We start from the raw sequence: 22,267 nt of genomic DNA on the forward strand, positions 1-22,267 counted from the left end.
AATGATGCTAATGAAGGTAGCTTGCTCCATCAGCTCCATCGGCTGGCTCCATTCACCAGGTGGTTGAAAGTTTAATGGGAAAAGACTGGAAGTCATCGATAAATAAACACCATTATTCCAAAATTCAACAACAACTGATTTTCATATGTTGATCTTCTTGCAAATTCTCACACAAGATATGTTTTTGATTCAAATCGATGTTTGATAGTCTTGGGAATCAAAACAGTGACATTTTGTCTCAACGTCGATTTTCCTTTTTTTCCAAGATTGGCCTTTTGGTGTCTGGCTTTTTTTCGTCAGGGTCGTCACCAGAACCCCTTTTTCTCGTCGACGGAGAGAATGGAAAATCCAAAGAAGAAGCTAAAGTGGAATCTAGAGCGAAGCCTCTCCATAGTAAAAATGATAGTTTGGGTCTTAGATCCATGGTGGAGATATCCGACCGCGACGAACATTCCATAACAGCATAGTTGGGTACAGCCGGGCCGGGTCAAGAGGGACCAAGAGGTTAGGTGGCTGTTAAATATAGAAACTTGGTACCTAACTTTGGTGACGATGGACGATGGATGGAAGGGATTCTGTACGGGTAATTTGTGCATTGTAGAGGAGAGCTTCCAGCAAACATATGGATGTCCCTCGCTGTGTGTCTTCCATAGAGAATGTACCACGATGAAAAACCGGAAAAGGGACGCAGCAACACCAATAACATCCATGGCACATGCAATTCTCGACGATCTATGGCGGTTGAATGCGTTCGTCCATCCATGTCCTCAGGATTTCTTGCCACAACATGAATCTGTCCATGCAAACCCGTGGATTCTTTGGGTGGTAGATGAACAACATTTTACGGCAGGACGAATGAGACGAATGGGACGAATGGGACGAAAATGGCGACAATCCTGGCACGAAAGCACCCCTCTTATTAGCCAAACTACCTACCTAGCACCATCGCCTGCCCAGCCCCTCAACCTTTCCCCGAACGCAATTTATATTATTCCACTTCCTAATTTCAGAGCTAAAAGGGACCAACTCACAACCTGTGTAGATTGCGAGGAGTGTCTGGACGTATATAAAGCAGACGGCCCTTCCATCTTGACAGACTTGCTTCGTTGACCCGATATCTTCTTTCGTGTGCGTGTTTGTTGCGTGTAAAGACCTCCTGCATTTTTCAAAGTAAGTGACCGCATTATCATTTCCTTGGCTTTGGCGGGGCACTTCAACTTCATACCAGATTTCCCTGTCGTGCTAAATATTCACCGTGTTGATCCCATCGCCTAACTGACCTTCTCTTTCCTCTCATAGAAAGCTTAGATTGCTTCTCCTCTTCCACCACACACCCAACCATTTACTTCTTGTTACGAATCTTCGAACATCTTCAAATCATAATCCAAAATGGCACAAGCATTGAAAAGCGCTCTCCCCTCCCACCTCAAGCCTTCGAGCTTATCTCCAAACGATAATGGCGAATTCGCCCGCAAGCACCATGGAAAGACACAATCACACATGGTATGTGCTGTCCCTCTGTGAAATATCAACTTCCACCCCCTCTTTCGTTATGGACCACCTGCAAAAGACCATGAATCGTCATCCTTCAAGGTGACAGAAGTGAGAATCTTCTGGCCTAAAGAAACAAAACGCCAATATGCAAGACACAATACTTCAAATGGTGGCTGTTGCTCTTACACACATAATGGCAGGAGATGAGTTTCTGTATCACCCAGTGGATGTTGGAAATTACGAAGTCTTCAGATGATTCAAGAGCGGTATTTGTATCTACCTGGAGTTTGCATGCATGTCGCAGCCAACTCATAAGGGGCAATGTTTCTCTATCATAACAGTGTTGGATCAGATATTGAATATGACTCGACGTTCGATCCAAACCCAGCTCTCCTAGAATCCCATTCTGCCATTTCCCTTTCTTTCATACCAGAGCCACAATATTCTAGCACACCTCCAGCTATCGATCCTTTAGCTACAACTAAACTAACAAACATTCAGGCTTTCGAGAACACCTCAACATCTGTAGCTGCCAGTCAGATGAGAAATGCTCTCAACAACCTCGCAGACACCGTTGAGGACCCCGAAGAGAAGAAGGTATATTCAAGCACGTCTCCGCAGACTTATCACACATATCTAACACCCTATAGCTCTTCGAGACCGAGATGGACAACTTCTTCGCTCTTTTCCGCAGATACTTGAACGACAAGGCAAAGGGAAACCAACTGTGAGTATCAGCCTCTTGGTTATAACAGATACATTCCGTCTAACAAAATAACAGTGACTGGGATCGTATTGCCCCACCTGCCCAAAACCAAGTCGTCGATTACAACGCGCTCGCAAACTCCGAGTCGGTTGGGTTCCTTAACAAATTGGCTGTTCTCAAGCTCAATGGAGGTCTTGGTACTTCCATGGGTTGTGTTGGTCCAAAATCAGTCATCGAGGTCCGTGACGGCATGTCCTTCCTCGATCTTTCCGTCAGACAAATCGAATACCTCAACCGCACATACAACGTCAACGTCCCTTTCGTTTTGATGAACTCATTCAACACTGATGATGATACCTCAAACATCATCAAGAAATACGAGGGACACAACATTGACATTCTTACATTCAACCAATCTCGATACCCAAGAATCTTGAAGGACTCCCTCCTTCCTGCACCAAAGACATTCGATTCCCAAATTTCTGACTGGTACCCACCAGGACACGGAGATGTTTTCGAGTCTCTCTACAACTCCGGCATCCTCGATACCCTCATCAAGAGAGGTGTTGAGATTGTTTTCCTTTCCAACGTTGACAACTTGGGTGCTGTTGTTGATCTCCGCATCTTGCAACACATGGTTGAGACCAAGTCTGAATACATTATGGAGTTGACCGACAAGACCAAGGCCGATGTCAAGGGTGGTACCATCATTGATTACGAAGGTTCCGTTCGTCTTCTCGAAATTGCTCAAGTACCAAAAGAGCACACCAACGAGTTCAAGTCTATCAAGAAATTCAAGTACTTCAACACCAACAACATCTGGTTGAACTTGCAAGCTGTTAAGCGTATTGTCGAGAACAACGAGCTCGAGATGGAGATCATTCCAAACAACAAATCCATCCCAGCGGATAAGAAGGGCGAGTCTGATGTCTCGATCGTTCAACTCGAGACTGCCGTCGGAGCTGCTATCCGTCATTTCCACAACGCTCACGGTGTCAATGTACCCCGTAGACGTTTCTTGCCAGTCAAGACCTGCTCTGATTTGATGCTTGTTAAGTCAGACTTGTACTCTTTGAAGCACGGTCAACTTCAAATTGACCCCAGCCGTTTCGGCCCAGCTCCTTTGATCAAGCTCGGTAACGACTTCAAGAAGGTATCCGATTTCCAAAAGCGTATCAGCAGCATCCCAAGAATTCTTGAGCTTGATCACTTAACCATTACTGGAGCTGTCAACCTTGGCAGAGGTGTCACTCTCAAGGGTACTGTTATTATTGTAGCAACTGAAGGACAAACTATCGACATTCCTCCCGGATCCATCTTGGAGAACGTCGTGGTACAAGGTTCCTTGAGACTTTTGGAGCATTAGAGGGTTACTGATTTACTTGCAATGAGCGATGGCCTTGGTGGATCTCCTGTTTATACGGTCCACCATGCGGCGTGAGTTATTACAGTTCGATGGTCTAGCATGGCTTCTCTAGTACAACGAGTTAGTACCATACAGACTAGATGAGGAAAACTATTTCAAAGTTTTAGCACAATGATTGCGATTACAAAAATTTAATACCAAAATTCATAAAGATATCTCTCGACCCAATACTTTCATGCTGTGATGTTGTGATTCATGTTGCTGGGGTAGTATTTTCGGTCTGTGTGACTTGCACCGTAGCAAGCATGCGTTGGCGAACTTATTCACACAAGCCTTATTAGTGAGTTGATTAAAGCAAACAACCGCTCGAGCATTCATTTGATGTCTGATATCTACCGATCCACAGAGAGGTGGGTAGCGCGCCTGGCAGACAGTAAAGCAAACGTGGGACGAGGGGAAGTCTGACATGGTTTGATTCGTCTTGTGAATGAATAATCTATCGGCGTAGCCTTATCATGATTCTATAGAAATGTACAACTGCACTCTCTTTCCTGAATGCGAAATAAAAACAATTCGCTCCGACTGCAACATCTTCGCATCTCGTATCAAGATCAATATATTGTAGCCGCCACACACAACGAAGCCAAGGATATTGGGTTCCCTGCAATACGTTAAGGTTACGGGAATAGCCTATACCTCTTCTAACTCTTATCGCGATAACAATAGTCTGTTTGGGCGATTGATGTACCACTACCACGCCTCACTGGTCAAACATTATCCGTCTTAATACACACTTTGAAATACTTTGAGTTCCCGCGAGAATTAATCGTAATTATATTGCAATTTCGAACGGTTTGTTCGTCCTACATGACAATACATCCGATAATTTGATGTCAACGGGGAAGTCGAAAGGGGAAAGGAAGACGGCTCTGTGCTGCTTGTTACGGTTGAACGGATTCGAGCATATGTTGGTTGAGTTTTGGGATTGCTAAGTTGATATTGAAAATTGTCGCGCTTGGTGATTTAATGGATTCGAGGGGAATCAACCTATAGAATATCAGTGAGTGTTCTCTGTTCGTGGTAGTAGAGATGCCATGGGTGCTTGTGAGAGAATTGGAGTTGTTAATGTGATGTCCATTAGATCGCGTGCAGCACAACTCCCCCCGCCTCGACCTCGACGATTACTTGTAGATTTGATACGACAGCTTTGTGCGATTCTGCTCTACGGCATAGCGAGAAGTGATATTTGTGGATGGGGCCAGGAAGAGTTTGTGCAGAGGTTATATCGCGTTAGAAACTACTCTTACCCTCCAGACTGAGTTCCGATACGGCGTTGGAATTCGCATTCTTAACAATATCTACAATCACATAATACAGTATCCGAAGATATATACGGCTCTGAAATCTTATAAGTCTATTTCCTGGTGTCTCGAACTATCCTATTTCATTAAAGCTTTATCAAAGTCCAAGAAGGATGACTGATCACTGGGCAACTCCTTCTGGGGGGGCTTCCAGTTCCTCCGCCCCTCTCACACCAGGGGATCGACCACTCGAGAGTCCTAGTCATTTTCCGCGGTCTCACTTTTATACTGAAGGTAGCGATTCAGGGGAGGACTCGCACATGCTGGGATTTATGGGTCCTTCTTCTTCCGAAGACAACTTCAATAGTCAAGTTATGGTTGAGACAGGCGATGAATCTGAGGGCGGGACTACATCACAATTGAATCCAGTGAGCGGCCGGCAAAATGATACAGGAGAGGAGATAGCAGCATTTGAAGGAACTATGGATGATCAGGCGACGCTTCGAATGAGTCGGGGAAGTGATGCTTCTAATTCTAGTGAGGGAAGTTCAGTAAGCAGTGTTAGACGAAGACAAAACGCAAGTCTCGGAAAAGCCCCTATGAGGGATGATAGCTTAGGCCATAGTGTCTCTACAGCTGGTTATCAAGCAGACATGTCAACTACTCTAGATCGGGTTCCTAGCTCGTCTAGCTCTTCTCGGCGAAACATAACGTCATCTAGGTTTAATCGCAGACCCTCAAATCAATCTTCGTCATCGAGGCGAACCTCAACTCAGTCTAATCAGAGCAGGCGTACGTCATCTTCTTCTCCAAATTCTCTTGCGGAGGAGTCGCCGAGAAGCTCGGGTAACCCTACGAATTCACCTCCGAGTGATGATGGCACGCCAACTATATCTCGATCTCCCTCAAGTGTTATACAAAGGCCGACAAGAGATCGAGAATCTGTACAGAGTGAAGTTGTGGTTCCTAGGTGGCAGCCGGACTCGGAGGTTACTCAGTGTCCCATTTGTAATGCTTGGTTTGGTTGGCTAAACAGAAAACATCACTGTCGGTATGTGAATTAGCTTCTCTTACAGTGCCTAGTACATTCTTGATTCACCTTACTGACTTTCGTAGAAAATGCGGCCGTGTGGTCTGCAACTCTTGTTCCCCGCACCGGATCACAATTCCCTATCAATACATTGTGCAACCTCCAGACCATCCGTCCCCATACAGTTCTGCGGCCTATAATCGTCTCCATGATCCACAGGGCGAAGGACGTACAAATACTTTAGAGTTTGGCGGAGGAGATAGAGTTCGTCTGTGTAACCCTTGTGTACCTGATCCGAATGTAGCTCCACCTCAGACCAACCAAACAGGCTCCAACACAGAACCTCGATACAACCTTGGATATCACGGCCGAACACGAAGTTCTATCGTTCCCTCTACATCTATCCCAGGAAGCCTGCCAGCGGAATCTCGATTTCGACTTGCAGATCATCGTTCACATACAATTCGTGATCAAGGTACTTCTAATAGGTATTCACCCTCTGGAATGAATTCCACTTCTAGAACAGCGGAAGAGTTTCAGACTTGGTACAGGGAGCGAGCCGGTATGAGCTCTGGACAAAGTGCACGTTCAAGAAGCTCGACGGTTGCTGGAACTGGGCGGGATACAACCGAAGACATGGTAAGTTATTGATTTCTCATGAACAAAGCAAATACTGAATTTTTGTTATAGTTTACATTCCTCAGAAATGTGCGAGGCCCTTCTGCTAGCATTCAGGCACCACCGAACGCTACTGTATCAACAGCAGCCAGGCGATATATTCCGTCAGGGGAAGATCTACGTACTCGTCCTTTGCCGCGACCACCTCAGATACAAGAGGAAGATGAATGCCCAATCTGTCATCATGAACTCCCTTCTAGAACTCTCCCTAATTCTGAAACTCTTCGATCTGATCATATCATGTCCTGTATCGATCGTGCAACATCTAGAATGTTTATCGGTACTCCGACTTCAACACCTCCCCCGCAAATCCCATCAGCAACACGTCCGGCGCCACCTATCACTCAATCATCTGCTCAGTCAAGCTCCTCCCACGCTTCTACATCTTCCACTGTAGCCGCACCTCCCCCTCTTACATCAATTCCTTCAGGCGGCCCCTCTCAACCTCGACGCACTGGAGTATTTCCGTATATCGCCACAGAGAAAGATTGCCAAGACGACGCGGAATGCCAAATTTGCCTGGAGGAATACGAACCGGGATTGGAAATGGGACGATTGGAATGCTTCTGTAGGTTTCACTTGAGTTGTATACGAAAATGGTTTGAGAAACATCCAGGAAGATGTCCGATGCATCAGCACGATGCGTATGGATATTGAGAGAGATATGTTAAATGTGGATTTTGAGGAAATAGCAAAAGGAAAAGTGTTGGGGAGTGAGATATTGAGATCTAAGACACCTCCCGACACAACGATATGATAGCAGTATAGAGATGGGATGTGGTCAACGTCAGCCAACAGTGAACACCATTCTCCACTCATGTTGCGTAAAGGAATCGAGAGATATACATCCTCACGGTGTCAGGATACTGGATATATTATGGTATTGCCATATTGCATGTACATTCATTCATTACATTGACAAAACGACTTTTTATGGGGCATGGTGTTTAAAGAAGGCTGGGACGGGTACGGATACGGATATATGGATAAGAAAAGGATACCAATCTTCACGACTCGTTGCTTGTTACACTGGCGTAGATAGATGGATTGAGACAATATATTCTTTATGATTATTTATTTAGGATTGTGTGTGTGTGTGTGTGTGTGTGTGTGTGTGTGTGTGTGTGTGATATGATGTGATGTCGTGTGTGGTATGTTGGGTGGGTGGGTAGGTAGGTATAGATAGACTAAATCACTTGAGAAGTTACTACTATTTTAATACGTATTTTATGATGTCAGTGTCGGTATCGGCATTAGTGACTGTAAAAAAAAATGAGAAGGAGATGCAATAAACAGTGTGGGAGGTAGAGTTATTTCAGCCATCGTATTGCGCTCGCGCCCATGTACACGCAACTACTAATAAGACTAAATAGCTAACTACCTGCTACCAAAAAAAAAAAGTCGAGAAATGCCCCTGCATGCCATACCCACCCGTAGAAGCCATAGTGATAAATACAAAAAAATGTGACTCTGCTACTCATCTCCAAGAGTTACCCCTCCTCTCCCACCAAAACGAAGAAGAAAAAATAGAGAAGGGAAATGTTTTCAAAAGCCCTCACATCCGGAACCCCATGCCTATAACGCTCCTTCGAATCCCGGAACGTTGCCGCCCATAAACTGACCAAAAATATCTTCGCCGAAATAATTTCCAATATCGCCAACGCCAAACGTGATTCCCATTGCTTGTTCGAATCCATCCCCCATTGCAAAGCCTAGATCCATGTTTAGAGAAGGATCGATGTTTCCGGATATGTCGCCGTAGGCTTGAAGCATTTGGGCATTCATGGGGTTTAGAGATGGATCGTAGGTGGGAGGATATGGCTGCTGCTGTTGTTGTGCTGACCAGTCGTTTTGTGAGACTGCGTATTGATTTTGGTTTTGAGCTTGATTTTGATTGTCGGAACGGGATCCACCGGAATTACCAGTTGCGACTTCACTAAGAAGCTGGAGGGGTGTATTCGCAGGGGCAGGACTGTAACCTGGTTTTCCGCTGCGTTGTGAGCCCATTTGTTGAGCATTCTGGTCTGCCTGATTTGCGCCTTCTCCAGAATTGTCACCGGTTGGTTTCATAGGGTCGCCGGCCTCTAGATTTTGTGTAGGTGTTGATTTGCCCTCTCGTTGACGGTGAAACCAGGTTTTCAACATTATAAGAACCATCAAGAATTTTGCAGCGGGTCGAGATCTCTCATCTGCTGCTGAGGCACGGAACACCTCGACCAGACCGTCAAGATAATGCTCCACTTTCATATTGTCCTTGATGAAAACCTTGCCCAACTCACCGTTAGGGTTAGCTGCCGCAAAATACATCTTGATGAGGACCACGACGGCATAAGCCACTCTGACGAAGTGGGCAACAGGAAGACATCTAATAACATCAACTTCGAATTGCAGGAAAGTTTCAAAAATGCCGTCGATGGAAGTCAAGCAACAGGAAAGAGCGGAAATATGAGCAGCGGTCAAGACATCTGGGGTCTCTGAAGGGCCATGTAAAGCTGCCTCAGTAAATGGTGGCTTGAACTCTTCAACGTTGTGATCGACATGCATAGCAACTTCATGCATATAAAGGTTGATTACATGTTCCGTCAAAGTTAAAGATGCTGTGTGACACTGTCAGTAATTAATGTCTAATCTGGGGGCAGTTTACTCCTTACGCGTTTGAACCTCAGGAGGTATGGACTTGCTCCATTTATCAAGCTCTTGTTCGAAACCTTTAAGAGCATACTGAACCTTGTGGTCGGAGATACTGATGCTCGCATTTGGGTCATCCATTGAAAATGATATTCCAACTTCCTCGGCAATTCGTTGACTGAGGGCCCATTGACATAACATGTTATCTGTAGGTGCTGCATCTGGCGAGTTCTGAAGTACATCAACAGATTCTGCCATAAATGGGGACCAACGAATGAGATTTGGTCGCCGTAAACCCATAGATGCATTACAACATAAAAAGTAGCAACCCAACCACGTACGTCTTGCTTCAATAGTTTCGGGGTCGGGATATGGTGTTCGGCGCCAAGGATGGTCTCTCCACAATCCTGCGCTCTTCATCTTATCAGTCCTACCACTCTTTCCTTTCTTGCCCATTCCGATATCAATTGCCATGACTGCCGCGATATGGATAAGTTGGTAGAATTTCAGCTCTTCAAAATGTTCTGGAGGCCAATACCAGAGAGTACTGACGAGAAGAGCTTGTATAAGCTCCAATGTCTTCTCGCCATTACAGATGATGCGATCTGCATAGAGACTCATCACTTCCTTCGTCAACTGTTTTTGAAGTGATGGAAAGTTTGTGCCTGAGCTAGCGCTCAAAATCGCCAAAAATAAAATTGGCTTTGTTTTGCGAATTTCTGAAGCAGTAGTACCCGCTGGAAAGACAACGGCCGGCATATGGGGAGCCATTCTTTCGACATAGCAATTGAACATTTTGGTAGCAATATCTGAAGTTATCAATCCTCTATCTACAACATCTGCATACTCGTGAGAAGGTGTTTGCTTTTGTTGCGCATTCCATGATGCTTGGGGCGCAGTGGAGTCGGGGGTCTTCTGTCCCATGAAGTTGGTAGTCATGAAAGAGTCAGCTGGATTACCATCTTGGCTCTCAGCATGCTTCCTCTTCTGACCTGCCATGACCATCGGGGGTGCAGATAATGTTTGGCTATCGGGCTGAGAAGCTTTGGGATAGTTGGACCAGTCGTTGGAGTTCATTCGCGATTCAGGGGGGCCTGAGTAAGGCGACGCGAAACCTCCATTTGTAACCTGCTCATATGGATTTTGTCTTGCTGAATATTGCTGACCCTGCTCCTCAAGACTAGATTCAGCACCATGCCCTGTTGGTGTGGATGCTGATTTTGTTGCTTGCAAGGTAGCTGTTAATGCTTCCACCCTTTTCTCCAGCTCAGCAACTCTGCTATCTGCTTTCTTCTGCCTCTTTCGACTTGGGGCAGTAACGATGCATTGTCGATTAGCTTTGGTGCATCGTTTGCAAGGACCATCGAAATTGATCATATCAGGTTCGCATTTAACTTTCAATCCTCGACAAGCTTCGCAAGCTCTTGATCGCTTTGGATCAACCGACGCGTCTCCGAGCATGTGAGCATCGTCTTGAGTATGAGTCGCCGACTGGGGCGTTTGAGGCATGTAAATTTGAGATTGGTCTCCATCGTGAATGGGTTGATGATACTGTTGTAGCTGTGCAAGCTGTGTGGGCGATGGACCGGATAATCGAGGTGCGCTTGCAGGAACTTGAGTGTTTAGATTATGCAGTTGATGATGGGCTTCTGCATGTGGAAGCTGTTGAGGTTGTGCAAATGAATTTGTGTTAGATTCATCTCGAAGTCGAGGATCAATTTGACCCAGATTTAAAGGATTATTTTCCATTGCGATTGTTGATTTCGTGCCGACTGTCCGATCGGAGAGTTGTGATGCCGTGGATGCGATGGTCAAAAGATCCGTTGTTGTAAATTTTAGCGCTAGTAGGTTCGAGGTAAGAGAAAAGCTGGGGAAGCAACAAGACAAGACAAAACAAAACAAAACAAGTAACAATGATGATAATATACGTGTGAATGGAGGGATTGTTTGTCATACGACTTTTTGTATACTAGTTGTGGCTTATCTTACACGCAATTTATGTTGAACAAAAAGTTGTCTATTGATTTGAAGGAATTAAATTCTATTCTATGTAACATGTGTGATAGATGGATGATTCATTAGTAGTCGTAGTTCGTAGTCCAATAATCATAGCAATACGGATGTCTATAAAGTTGGAGCGTGTGTATGGTACGACCTTACTTATTACTCAATCACAACTCATCTAGCCTACCCCGTTATTGTCTGCTTGAGAACTAGACATTCCAGAAGACGTCGACCTCTCACGTCCAGTTTGTCGTCGGATGAGACTTCGCTATAATCAAACGCTACCTACTCTACTCTGCTTGACCTTGTCTTCCAACTGGAAGTCCTTGGTTGCGGGGCGACTCACAAAACTACCTGGCGTCGATGAATCCCACGGCCCTTAACATCATCTAGATATACGCATATATATATTCATGATGAACACAAACACGCCAGGCAGATTCAACGAGAATCACGCTTCAGATGACTTGCTTAATAAATGCTGGGGACATCAAGACTGCCGGGATTGTTTGTCAGTAGGCCCTTGCTCGTGGTGTGCCGTATCCTCTACCTGCGTTCCAAATACATCTCCCATGAAGATCCTCGCACCTATTTTCAGCAGTAATATCTGTCCCCTCTGGTCTGAGCGGTGGGAGTTGAGAGCAAGACCGCTGGGATGTCACGTTTCAACGTAAGTGGCGCTCAAGTTGATCGCGTGTGTTTCAAGACTAATCGAGGCTCAGCATCACATTTTTGACATTCCTTGGGTCAATATATGGAACACTTTTGGCATTGGGGATTATCCTTCTTGTAATGAAGTGTTTGCAACCTGGAGAAAGGAATCAAAGGTGGTGGAAGATCTCGAGGCAATATCCAAGGAAGTTCTGGAAAAGGAAGGACTCGGGAGTGATGGAAGCAGATGATCCCCCAGAATCCCGACCATTATTAGAATAGGTTTGAATCAAAGTACCTCGAACAAAGTGATCTTTTGGGCAATGGATACATAGTTCAATGACTGGCTTGGCAGCTCTTTCCCATTCTCTCATGTCTTTTCCCACTTTCAGATCCCTACCCCATGAGACTTGTCTATGGTTGATCCTTCAATACTTGCTTGAGAGTCTCCTTCCACACACTCACTTCCTAAAGCTCTTCCCTTTCTAGATCCCATATGCCAATCTTCTTCTTCCCCAAAAAGGTCCAACAAGTGCATCATATGGGTGATATATCATCACCCCTCTTCTGCCATCCTCTTTTACGCAACACCCAGACTCTCCATTTGGTATTCCTACACTCGCTTCCATATTTGTTTAGAAAATATCTCATGGTTCTTCTGTCGATCCTCTGCTTCTCTGGATCCCTCCTCATGTTGGCTCTATGAGCTCTCGCGCCCTTTTCCAATCTTTGGCCCTCCTGTGGCCTCCTCATATGCAAATCCTTCATCACTTTCCTATCTGCTATATACTTTGCAGAATGATTCAATGTGTGAACTCCCAAAAACAATTGGGATGCTCCCCTAGGCCGGCAATAGTCGAAGACAAAACATTCGCGGTAGAGCTCTCCTATATCTCAACCTTCTGCAGGGAACACGAGAGATTTCAGATTTTTCCGGCGTGTCGTCCAACATCTTCACCCAATCATCATACATACAATGAAGCTGCCTTTAAAAGTCATCATGGCCAAAGGATGAGCCTTGGAAGCATTCGAGAGCAACTATGTATTCTATGACAGTTCAGAAAAGAATTGTGAAATTAAATGTGTGAATTAAATATGCTAATAGAACTAAACGGAGAATTCACAAGGCTTTCAAAAGAGGCATAAATATTATCGTATATCACAAATAGTACTGCCTCACCCAGAGCTCACTGGCGGGATAATGGCTACCTCATCCGCATCTTTGATGATTATTTCCGTGTTGTCAGAGCCTGTCTCTGGGATATCAACATACTCTAAGTTGATAGTCACTAAGCAACTGCGCAAGACATTGTCTTTCATTCCATTGTATCGATCCTCTAAAGTGTCGAACAATCCTGAAAGAGGGAGAGGTGCAGCAAAAGTCTCGGAGTCCTTTGAAGTGTATGAGCTAGCAGTAGCAAAATAAAGAACAGTGAAGTGTCCTTCCTTGGAGTCAGACATGCTCTCCAAAAAACCTGTGAGAAACGACCATTAGTCATAGGCCATGATCCAAGTAGAATACAGATATGCAAGAGGTTATGAAAAGTCAGAGATCTTGGTGTAGACCACAGCGAAATATTGTCGAAACAACATATCTTCAGGTAATACATGCTAATTTTTGTTCATCATACAAGTTGTATAGTAGTACAAGGGGAAGTTGTCGAGTGACGCTAGACAGACAGGAATGTATCTTACCTCAATATAAAAGCTCCAGAGCTTCAGTTCTTGTTGTGCCGTTATAATGAACTGATGGCTTATGGGAAAGATTTACCATTTGACGTTGTGCGAAGAAAAAGTAGAAAATAAATACTGAGACTGTGCTCCAGGGGGAGCTTGGGCCATATCTTAATCACTTCACGTGCAAACGCGATAACGTCGTGTAGAACGTTATCAATGAATCGGAGAAATTTTGCCGATTAAATTATTTACATTCCCATAAGTCTATATAAGTGCACGTCAATTGTCACAGTGTGCGAAGACGAGACGTGCGAAGACTATGTTGAGGACTTCTCAGCTTTCAAGAAAGAATGTGCGACCATTCGTATGCTGGAAGTGTCTCGCAAACTTTCATTGCGGGGCATTAACTGGAAGGCGACAACCGCCACAAGGCCCAGATGGAAACGGCCAATCGAGGCAAAAGACAGTGTTAAGGCGAGGCACGAAGTCGTTCAGCACCAGCCATGTAGTAAGTAAAACTTTTCATTCGGTCAAATTTACTTTCCTGACTTAGTTTTCAGAGCCGAGCCGAAATAGAGACGCAAAATTACAAACTTCCCGGTTCGTCTGATATTTTGTACAAACGGAAGGAAGGGTTGGTGCCGATCAGAAAGCGGCTAGAAGCATGGGAGGCAGAGCATGCCAGTCAATATATTCCTGTCACAATCAATGACGATGCTTCGCCCGGAAGTCTGGACAATGCCAGTAGTCGAATCCAAGACACCAAGTTCGAAATCGATGACGAAGAGGATGCAGTGCATGATGACATCTCTAGTGTTAGATTTGACGATTTGGTCGATGTTGGAAGCAGACGCGGATTCTTGATTCCCGGAGACCTCGTTGAAGTTATGTGTGTCTACTCACTACACCCCCATTAGAATTTGAATGCAGAACTGACATAAGTCTACTAGTGGCAAAGGGCAAAGACAGGAACTTGCAATATACATACGCGATGTCGGCAGACTTTCCGAATTCTATACAATGTCTGGTACTTTGATTAAGGGCTCTTTGAAATCTACACACTTTTATGTACCAGGCTTCGTTAGCAACGACGAATTGGACATAATTCGACCCTTTCTATTATCGCCTGAAGCTGGGCAATCGGACGGTTCCAATATACACAAATTCGATCAACAAATTCCTAGAGAAGCCACCAAGCCTATGTTGGAAAAGATGCATAGGTTCTGGGATGAATCCGAAGAGCTTTATCAAAGCACTTTTTCCAAGCTAGATCATGCCCACAATCTTGTTGCTAAAGATAAATCTTTCAGGTATGCTACATTAGTTGAGCTGGCCAACGAAATTATTCCTCAAAGCAATTCAAGAGCGGAGAATGGATCATATTCATACCCTGTATTGTATGCCCTACATCGTTCTCTTATGCGCGATGAAGTTGGGTTTCGACCACAATTGAGGGGGGCGACTAGAACCGGCGGGCAGTACGAAATTAGCTCCAAAGCAGAGGTAAAGAACATCATGTTCGTTGTCGAGGAAATTCGCAAGTACCAAAGATCCTTGGAGAAGGATTCAATGTTTAGAAAGAGCTCTTTAATTAAATGGGTCAAAGATTGTCAAAAAGTTATAGACGAAAGTCGCAAATCACGTCAACTCACAACTCATGGTACCATTAAACCGCTAACTACATTGGATGAGAAACTAAAACTTTCACGCCAAGTTGATCTATCGCCATATACAGAGTTTTTAAAGTCATGGGCGGCTTTCCGGACCATTGATCGCAACTCCACAATAAATTCAGCGGGCTCCATCCTTCTTCGAGTTATAGCACGATACGAGGACTTCCAATTGGATCAAAGCACTGCGTGGACTTTCTTGCAAGAAATTGGTGAGATTCATCCTACAGCAAACCGAGTAGCCTATGATCTTAGAGTTCATAGTCACGGGTGCAACGATATTCCTCAGAAAGACTGCTTAACTTCTGAAGATAGCATGTCGGCTCTTCGAGCGGAGTTTCATCTGCCGGTTTACTGTATTGATTCTGTGGATGCTCATGAAGTTGATGATGGAGTATCAATCGAACGCACTGAAACACCAAACGAGTATTGGATTCATGTTCATGCGGCCGATCCTGCCTCGCGGTTAGAAGCAAAGGGTGAGTTTGCAGATGAGATTTCAGATCGTACTGAAACCATCTATTCGCCAAAAGAAGTGTATTTCTTATTGCCGTCTGATTTCGTGCAAAATAATCTCAGTCTCGACACTAACCGTCCCTCTTTGACGTTTAGCGCCAAGATGAACTTGAATGGTGACATACTGGATACAAGGATATCTCCACGCACCCTTTTAGATGTAAAGTTTATGACCCCCAAGGTAGTTGCTGAAGTCATTACCGGAAGTGATTCTACAGAATCCAATATCACTTCCACTTCCAGCACTGTTGGCTCCCCTATCGCACATACTTCGGAGAAGAGAACTATGCTGCAAAGTCATCAGCTTTCTGACGAGCACAAGGAAGACCTTCGAATACTACATATGATTGGCGATGCTCGGCTCAAGCAACGTATAGCTCAAGGTGGTGTTTCCATGAGCTCTGCCAATGTTGATGTATCAGTGTCACCCACAGCGGGAACAATCCAATTGCAGAAAGAAGAATCTAGTAGTCCGGGTTCAAAGATAGACACAGTTGCACCACTTATGTTAATTGCGGCAGAGGTCGCAGCACGATGGTGCTACGATAGAGGGGTTCCAATCCCTTATCGTGTAACTCCTCGCAACAAAAGCAAAAAAGATCCGATGGAATTTTATAGGGAAGTCGTATTACCTTCACTGGACGAGCATGGCCACCCTCCAATCAATATTGCTCTGCAATATTTTCGATTACTTGGTACAATACTTCCATCTACTATCCCAGGCCCGCACGTGGCTGTTGGCGTCAAAATGATGGCCAAGTGTACAAGTCCTCTGCGCCGATACGGTGATTTGCTACTTCATTGGCAAGTCCACGCTGCACTTCGGGAAGAAGCACGCTTGGGGCATGATCTTAAAAATAACACCAAGGAAGATTTTCTTCCATTCTCAAAAGTCGAGCTTGATCGCATCATTTCCCATCTTGATGCTCGCGAAAGAATGATTAAACAAGGCAACAGGGATTCTATTAGACATTGGCTATGCCATTTCTTGATTCGCGCATGGCAGTTTAAAGAGGCACCTCTTCCCCCTACCTTCAAATTTGTCGCTAGCGAAGATGTTACATATAGTAGCACGTGGGGCAAGTTGGACTTTTTTGATGCACCCGCTAAATTGGAAGGATCTGAGAAATTTGATATTGAGGATGTCAAAGCTGGCGATCTACTGGAAGTAGAATTGGAGGATATAAATGTATACTTACGCAGCATAACTGTCAAGGCAATTCGTCGTTTGAAACAATAACAAACATTTGTCCATTAAATCCAGTTAGAAAAATAGTCAAGAATTGATGCGACGTGTTTATTCACTGAATCAGATAGCTTTTCCCAAACTGGACACTAGCTGACATGTGCTATGTATGAACTGGATGATATTCCTAGCTATTTTTTCGTGATCGTTATTTTGATTAGTATTAAACCTCTTTCAGGAATGTTGTTGCCATCAGGAGCACGTTTCTACATTCCACGGGCAGATTCTTCACCATTTCTCTTGACTGGAATTTTGCCCCTCCCCCCTTCAGATTGATCCTCATAGATCATAATCTTTCTTCTACAATGGTTATAAATTACATGACGGTTAGAACAAGTTGCTCCATTCACTCGTTGTATTCTAGTTTTTTTACTAACCCACTGTACAATCACTTATAGCCACAGTTATGCAGTTTCAACCCTCCATTCTCACTCCTTTCTTCGCCCTTTTCACAAACGCTCAATCCATCAGTTTTCCTGATATCAGTATCCCATCCACACCTAAAACTGATATAGCCAACGGCCAATTATCCTCATCCTCATCCTCATTTTCATCATCTTCCAGCTCTTTTGCAAACGGTCAAGGAAGCAGCAATATCCAGCAAGTTAGCACAACGTGTAATTCCGACGCCAACTGCGAAACTCGGGTCAATGGCATCGTTAATGGGACCGCGGTAGACGCTACAACTCTTGGAACATCAACTGTGAGGATAATTAGCACGAGCACGATTCCTGCTGCTAGTGGGACCTCACAGCAGAGTGAGCAGACTGCTGGTCCTATTCGGAACGGAGGGTTGCTCGGGGGAAATGCAGATTTGGCAACGAGTGGAACGGCGGGGAGTACTGTGATTGTTACGAAAACGGCGTCTGCAAATCCCACTGGTGTGGCGAAGGTGCAGGATACGAGTAGTGAAGCTAGAAGGGGAATTGGTAGGACCGTACGTCTTCCTTCGTATATTTCATGGCTTCAAAAGGGGCACTGAGACTAACCAATGCCGATTCTAGGGAAATATAATGACGTTGGCACTTGGGATTGCAATCGGGGCTTTGGCACTGTAGGCGTCGGTCTTGGAGTGTTTTTATTCGTCGTATTGTTAAGAGTATGGTCATTGACGCTGTTCTTTCGTTTACAGGAGAAGGGGCAGTACATAAGGTTCGATGGTTGAATCGCTACCATAAAAGTAGGGCACTGGTCTTTTAAGATTCTGAACATGGATATAGGAGCTGCGCGGAGTTTCTTGGGGTTCTCAGTACAGGAGTAGCTGCTGGTATTTTTCTTAAACAGATGTGTGACTTTGGTCTGCTAAATTATTTTCACTTGTGTACTTTGCGGTCTGCATTGGCTTCTTTGCTTGATAATGAAATAAGCAAGAAAACTTATGACTGTAACATCACCCATTATTTCTCCTGATTGTGGGTTACCTTGTGTTAAAAAATTACATCAACAATTCTGGCTAGAGAGCCTCTCATTACCGACTCGCCTCAACAAGAAATGCACACTGGTTAGATTTCGCTTTTATTATTGAAATTACATGGTTTGCCCGCTTTTGAACCCAATTTTCATATCTCCAACAACTAATATATACAAATCATTCTCATCTCCATAGCGCATCTTAGCTATTTTAATCTTACAACTTCGGGGCGTAAATCGAATTCCACGCTGCTCGATCTGCAGATTCCAAGGGCTGTTTTCTTCCATCCCAGAACAGAGGACATAGCTGGAACCATTTTTCTCGGCTGCAAATTGAATGAACTGATCGTTTGTGGCCCAAATCAACATACTTTCCAATGGTAAGACCTTGGGCGTTCTCGTAAGACAGGATAGTACCACCTGTTGCCTTGGGCTCACCAACTGCATTCACAGTTCGTGGATCGTCGAGGAATACATAATGGATACAGCTTGAATACCAGGCGTTAACACGCTGTGGACCACGGAACGATGCATCGCCGACAAGAGAGTGGCGTCCGCGATCATAGTCTCCAGCGTTGTAGTGAGCGCCATAGTGATCCTCCTGAAGTTTCATGTTAGTATGAATGGAGTAATGCAGAAATGAGCCGCAAAGAGAAATATTGACTTACTTTTGCCCAGTAAAGTTCGAAATAAGAGAATCGGGTATCGTTGAAGCGTCCAAATAGACACAGCACGTGAGGATCAAAGTTTAATTTGCGTAGATACTCACGATGCTGGTCTAATGTTCCAGTTTCGTTCCAGCCCTTGGCAACACGAGGATCATTTTGCCACGTGTTGAAGGTCTTCAAATGTGCATCGTTTTGCCAATCAACAACTTCGAGAGAGAAGTGCTCGTCCAACTCGGGAATATAGCGACTGTAGCAAATGGATCCTGGGTGTGGCTTAGGACGACGTGTTGGATGTTGAGTGTAAACCGCTTCTTCGGGGAATTTCATGGTGAGTTGGTAGTTCTCGGGCATGACTGGATATTGAGCCAGAGATCCTCGGACTGGACCATCGGTACCATCTCCAATTACCCAAATTGGGCGTGGGCCAAGTGGTGAGGCTGCTCCTTGCCAGAATGCACCTCTGAGAATCAACAACTCTTCGGTGGGCAATGCGGTTGTTGCCGCGCTTGAGAAACGCCATGGTTTTGGGTGCTCAATTCCCAAACCAGTAGATAGCAACTCGCTTCGGATAACCTCCTTCTCGGAGCCACTCAAAGTTAGTCGGAAATACTCCAATGTTGGATGGGCGAGATATATTGCGTGGACCACATTCCAGATTTGACCCAATGCAGGAGCATTGTTTCCTGCCCATTCGAAAGTGGTTTGTGGGCTTCGACATGCTCTTCCCCAGGCTGTGTTGTCAGATAGAGGGGGGCATTCTTCTTCGCTCCTGGTCACCAAATCAAGCCATGAAAGAGAGTCGGAATGCAATTGCTGAGGTAAAGGCTTTCCAGATGTTTGTTGCTGACTATCTAATGTCAAAGTATGTGTAGCTGGTGTTGTTTCCTCGTTGGTATCTACTCGATATGTAGTCAAAAAAGGATGTGGTAATTTTACCAGAGGGTATTTGTGTGGTGCCATTTTCGCAAAGTTTATGAAGAATATAGAAACACGATACTGTCACGGCGGTTTATCGAAAGAGATTGAATGTAAATAAGACACTAGAAAATACAATGTTGTCTATACGAGTGCATACAGCTATTTTATTCACATAGGCAATGCTAATCTTCGTCAAGGATAGTGTGACACCATTCATGAGGATTGGACCAAGGCAAATTCCTGCCTTTTTGACTTTTACGAAATATCGGTCTAGGAAAAGCAGAGAAACACTCTAGATTTGTTATGGATTGAATGCCGGGGCAAGACAAACAAGATATCGTTGATCTGCCCACCTAGGTATGTGCCTCACACATACCCCACTTCTATCCAAATGAAAGGAGATACTCGGACCGAGCGAGCACTGGCAGGGTAATTGCAGCGCGACACATTACTTTGTAAAGTAACTATTAGTAACTTACAACTGCATCCACACCTTTCTGAAGCCGCCATTCCGATACCGCAAATTCACCATTGCGAGCCAGTTCGATTGTGCTTCAATTGGAGTCTCGGTCTCAGGGATGTCGAAGCGAGAGAAAGCTTTCTAGGAAAATATACTAAACAAGAAATCAAGAATGCACCACCCATACATACATCATTTACCTGCTAGACGGCAGAGACGCACTGATCAATAAAATATTATAAAGTTGCATGACGGGAAGCTCGTGAAATTAGTCAAAATATCATTCTTTTCTACCTGTAGGAGTTTTTGCGTGGCTGGCAACAGTGACATACTACATATCGACCCACTGTTAACATGTCTCTCAGATCAAGATCCTTGAATTTCAAACATTTCAATGTCTCTTTTCCTCAAGAACGAATCGTGCAGGTTACTTTGAATAGACCCGAGAAGCTCAATTGTATCGATCAAGCCACGAGTCGTGAAATCCAGAAAGTATGGGAGCTTTTTGATCAAGATGAAAGCCTATGGGTTGGAATTATCACCGCCGTGGGGAGAGCTTTTTGCACTGGAGCTGATTTACAAGGTTAGAAATTTTCCATATCCAGTCATTGTTCAGTAGCGAATTATACAGTTTGCACGAAAACTAATCAAACCGGTGAGAACAGAATGGAACGAGATGAATAGAGCAGGGGTTGTCAATGATATGTCTGCACCTGGTCTTGCAGGACTCCCACGTCGAAGTGGCAAAAAGCCTATTATTGCTGCAGTCAATGGCATATGCATGGGAGGGGGATTCGAGATGATAACCAATTGCGATGTCGTAGTCGCTGCCTCCACGGCCGTGTTTTCTCTTCCTGAAGCGAAGCGTGGGATCGTCCCTGTGGCGGGGTGTCTACCGAGGCTAGTTCGCACCCTTGGTTTGCAACGCACCTCGGATTTGGTATTAACCGGTAGAAAAGTAAGTGCGCAGACTTTGTGTGATTGGGGACTTATCACTCGAGTGGCAGAGTCTGGTACAGATGTTGTTGATCTTGCTGTTCAAGTTGCTCAAGATATGTGCACTAACAGTCCCGATGCGTTAATTATTGGTCGGATGGGAATTAGATTGGGCTGGGAAGCCGGAAGCGTAGAGGAAACTGTGACGACTTTGGCTGATGAATGGTATCCTCGTCTGGTTAAAAGTCCTAATTTTGCCGAAGGTATTCAAGCATATGTGGACAAACGACCACCGAAGTGGGTAAACTCAAAGTTGTGAGAGGGTGTGATGGCGATTCAAGATACTGCAGCGCTATTTCAGGAAGGAGAAATGGTGTACATAGGCTCGAGATACGCAGATGAGACAGAGTTCTTCAAAGCAGCTGTTTATTTTCATGTGTTGAGAGAAAATTTTGAGCGTGTAGTGGAGACAGCCAAGGAAAAGCGGAGAAGGACATGTAGTTATTATCTTATCAGATGACATGGATAAATATCTAATCAATCTTATTAATTTATTTCGCTCAAATATTCATGCTAGAGCAGCACTAGCAGGGCCAGCTAGAGCAGTCGTAACCATATTGCTAAGAGTCCCGCTTACCGAGACCTTTAATGGTAATTCACAATCTTATCAGATGAGATTGAAAAAGATCTGATAACATTTGGAACCCCTATAACGCATCACAATCTAATAAAATGATAAAACAATAATGCGTTATAGGAAAGAAGACCGGGTTCACCTTTTACGTCATCTGAAATCCAATTCGTATACGGTGGATTCTGTCACTAGCTCGGGCAGCTAATTATTATCAGATCCGATGCCAATCATGGGATCAGCGGGGTGAAAATTTAATCCTGGGATATCCGCTAGT

At 44.6% G+C, this 22,267-nt stretch overlaps 9 protein-coding genes across 10 annotated transcripts; 6 read left to right on the plus strand and 3 right to left on the minus strand.

Moving 5' to 3' along the window:
- The first annotated feature begins 1,009 nt into the window (after nt 1-1,009).
- On the plus strand, nt 1,010-3,802 carry Bcugp1. Its single transcript, XM_024690402.1, has 5 exons — nt 1,010-1,174; nt 1,300-1,503; nt 1,996-2,091; nt 2,145-2,221; nt 2,276-3,802. The coding sequence occupies exons 2-5, from the start codon at nt 1,390-1,392 to the stop codon at nt 3,564-3,566; spliced, it is 1,578 nt and encodes a 525-aa protein (XP_024546171.1). The 5' UTR covers nt 1,010-1,174; nt 1,300-1,389; the 3' UTR covers nt 3,567-3,802.
- Nucleotides 3,803-4,141: 339 nt separating this feature from the next.
- Nucleotides 4,142-7,642, plus strand: Bcpib1. The gene is made up of 4 exons (XM_024690403.1): nt 4,142-4,626; nt 4,708-5,918; nt 5,984-6,536; nt 6,588-7,642. The coding sequence occupies exons 2-4, from the start codon at nt 5,041-5,043 to the stop codon at nt 7,230-7,232; spliced, it is 2,076 nt and encodes a 691-aa protein (XP_024546172.1). The 5' UTR covers nt 4,142-4,626; nt 4,708-5,040; the 3' UTR covers nt 7,233-7,642.
- An 8-nt stretch (nt 7,643-7,650) lies between these two features.
- BCIN_01g03660 (hypothetical protein) lies at nt 7,651-11,093 on the minus strand. Its single transcript, XM_001550950.2, has 2 exons — nt 9,227-11,093; nt 7,651-9,172 (listed from the first exon to the last, which is right to left on the minus strand). The coding sequence occupies exons 1-2, from the start codon at nt 10,950-10,952 to the stop codon at nt 8,151-8,153; spliced, it is 2,748 nt and encodes a 915-aa protein (XP_001551000.1). The 5' UTR covers nt 10,953-11,093; the 3' UTR covers nt 7,651-8,150.
- A 167-nt stretch (nt 11,094-11,260) lies between these two features.
- Nucleotides 11,261-12,212, plus strand: BCIN_01g03670 (hypothetical protein). Its single transcript, XM_024690404.1, has 2 exons — nt 11,261-11,877; nt 11,930-12,212. Exons 1-2 carry the CDS (start codon nt 11,621-11,623, stop codon nt 12,138-12,140), a joined length of 468 nt encoding a protein of 155 aa, XP_024546173.1. The 5' UTR covers nt 11,261-11,620; the 3' UTR covers nt 12,141-12,212.
- Nucleotides 12,213-12,927: 715 nt separating this feature from the next.
- Nucleotides 12,928-13,644, minus strand: BCIN_01g03680 (hypothetical protein). The gene is made up of 2 exons (XM_024690405.1): nt 13,554-13,644; nt 12,928-13,333 (listed from the first exon to the last, which is right to left on the minus strand). Exon 2 carries the CDS (start codon nt 13,317-13,319, stop codon nt 13,035-13,037), a length of 285 nt encoding a protein of 94 aa, XP_024546174.1. The 5' UTR covers nt 13,320-13,333; nt 13,554-13,644; the 3' UTR covers nt 12,928-13,034.
- A 128-nt stretch (nt 13,645-13,772) lies between these two features.
- Bcdss1 lies at nt 13,773-17,047 on the plus strand. Its single transcript, XM_001550953.2, has 3 exons — nt 13,773-14,043; nt 14,096-14,424; nt 14,486-17,047. The coding sequence occupies exons 1-3, from the start codon at nt 13,855-13,857 to the stop codon at nt 16,959-16,961; spliced, it is 2,994 nt and encodes a 997-aa protein (XP_001551003.1). The 5' UTR covers nt 13,773-13,854; the 3' UTR covers nt 16,962-17,047.
- Nucleotides 17,048-17,209: 162 nt separating this feature from the next.
- BCIN_01g03700 (hypothetical protein) lies at nt 17,210-18,283 on the plus strand. Of its 2 annotated transcripts, XM_024690407.1 has the most exons (3): nt 17,210-17,293; nt 17,366-17,904; nt 17,972-18,283. In XM_024690407.1, the coding sequence occupies exons 2-3, from the start codon at nt 17,374-17,376 to the stop codon at nt 18,023-18,025; spliced, it is 585 nt and encodes a 194-aa protein (XP_024546176.1). In that variant the 5' UTR covers nt 17,210-17,293; nt 17,366-17,373; the 3' UTR covers nt 18,026-18,283. The 2 variants fall into 2 exon arrangements, with proteins under 2 accessions (XP_024546176.1, XP_024546175.1); XM_024690406.1 differs by having other exon boundaries at nt 17,210-17,904.
- A 107-nt stretch (nt 18,284-18,390) lies between these two features.
- Nucleotides 18,391-20,208, minus strand: BCIN_01g03710 (hypothetical protein). The gene is made up of 2 exons (XM_024690408.1): nt 19,046-20,208; nt 18,391-18,978 (listed from the first exon to the last, which is right to left on the minus strand). Exons 1-2 carry the CDS (start codon nt 20,003-20,005, stop codon nt 18,595-18,597), a joined length of 1,344 nt encoding a protein of 447 aa, XP_024546177.1. The 5' UTR covers nt 20,006-20,208; the 3' UTR covers nt 18,391-18,594.
- A 190-nt stretch (nt 20,209-20,398) lies between these two features.
- On the plus strand, nt 20,399-21,922 carry BCIN_01g03720 (hypothetical protein). Its single transcript, XM_001550956.2, has 2 exons — nt 20,399-21,006; nt 21,089-21,922. The coding sequence occupies exons 1-2, from the start codon at nt 20,778-20,780 to the stop codon at nt 21,676-21,678; spliced, it is 819 nt and encodes a 272-aa protein (XP_001551006.1). The 5' UTR covers nt 20,399-20,777; the 3' UTR covers nt 21,679-21,922.
- Nucleotides 21,923-22,267: the final 345 nt, after the last annotated feature.

This window comes from Botrytis cinerea, chromosome 1, assembly GCF_000143535.2.
Source record: "Botrytis cinerea B05.10 chromosome 1, complete sequence".
Lineage (NCBI taxonomy): Eukaryota > Fungi > Ascomycota > Leotiomycetes > Helotiales > Sclerotiniaceae > Botrytis > Botrytis cinerea.

Excerpts from the sequence above, each read along its gene's own strand:
- Bcdss1 (XM_001550953.2), top strand. The coding sequence starts at position 13,855 with ATGTTGAGGACTTCTCAGCTTTCAAGAAAGAATGTGCGACCATTCGTA. Across the intron at positions 14,044-14,095 it reads CGTTCAGCACCAGCCATGTA|AGCCGAGCCGAAATAGAGAC; the intron begins GTAAGTAAAACT and ends CTTAGTTTTCAG. Across the intron at positions 14,425-14,485 it reads GGAGACCTCGTTGAAGTTAT|TGGCAAAGGGCAAAGACAGG; the intron begins GTGTGTCTACTC and ends TAAGTCTACTAG.
- BCIN_01g03680 (XM_024690405.1), bottom strand. The coding sequence starts at position 13,319 with ATGTCTGACTCCAAGGAAGGACACTTCACTGTTCTTTATTTTGCTACT.
- BCIN_01g03710 (XM_024690408.1), bottom strand. The coding sequence starts at position 20,005 with ATGGCACCACACAAATACCCTCTGGTAAAATTACCACATCCTTTTTTG. Across the intron at positions 18,979-19,045 it reads TCGAACTTTACTGGGCAAAA|GAGGATCACTATGGCGCTCA; the intron begins GTAAGTCAATAT and ends ATGAAACTTCAG.
- BCIN_01g03720 (XM_001550956.2), top strand. The coding sequence starts at position 20,778 with ATGTCTCTCAGATCAAGATCCTTGAATTTCAAACATTTCAATGTCTCT. Across the intron at positions 21,007-21,088 it reads CACTGGAGCTGATTTACAAG|AATGGAACGAGATGAATAGA; the intron begins GTTAGAAATTTT and ends CGGTGAGAACAG.
- BCIN_01g03660 (XM_001550950.2), bottom strand. The coding sequence starts at position 10,952 with ATGGAAAATAATCCTTTAAATCTGGGTCAAATTGATCCTCGACTTCGA. Across the intron at positions 9,173-9,226 it reads ACCTCCTGAGGTTCAAACGC|CATCTTTAACTTTGACGGAA; the intron begins GTAAGGAGTAAA and ends AGTGTCACACAG.
- BCIN_01g03700 (XM_024690406.1), top strand. The coding sequence starts at position 17,374 with ATGCAGTTTCAACCCTCCATTCTCACTCCTTTCTTCGCCCTTTTCACA. Across the intron at positions 17,905-17,971 it reads GAAGGGGAATTGGTAGGACC|GGAAATATAATGACGTTGGC; the intron begins GTACGTCTTCCT and ends TGCCGATTCTAG.
- Bcugp1 (XM_024690402.1), top strand. The coding sequence starts at position 1,390 with ATGGCACAAGCATTGAAAAGCGCTCTCCCCTCCCACCTCAAGCCTTCG. Across the intron at positions 1,504-1,995 it reads GAAAGACACAATCACACATG|GCTTTCGAGAACACCTCAAC; the intron begins GTATGTGCTGTC and ends ACAAACATTCAG. Across the intron at positions 2,222-2,275 it reads AAGGCAAAGGGAAACCAACT|TGACTGGGATCGTATTGCCC; the intron begins GTGAGTATCAGC and ends ACAAAATAACAG.
- Bcpib1 (XM_024690403.1), top strand. The coding sequence starts at position 5,041 with ATGACTGATCACTGGGCAACTCCTTCTGGGGGGGCTTCCAGTTCCTCC. Across the intron at positions 5,919-5,983 it reads AACAGAAAACATCACTGTCG|AAAATGCGGCCGTGTGGTCT; the intron begins GTATGTGAATTA and ends TGACTTTCGTAG. Across the intron at positions 6,537-6,587 it reads GGGATACAACCGAAGACATG|TTTACATTCCTCAGAAATGT; the intron begins GTAAGTTATTGA and ends TTTTTGTTATAG.
- BCIN_01g03670 (XM_024690404.1), top strand. The coding sequence starts at position 11,621 with ATGATGAACACAAACACGCCAGGCAGATTCAACGAGAATCACGCTTCA. Across the intron at positions 11,878-11,929 it reads CTGGGATGTCACGTTTCAAC|CATCACATTTTTGACATTCC; the intron begins GTAAGTGGCGCT and ends ATCGAGGCTCAG.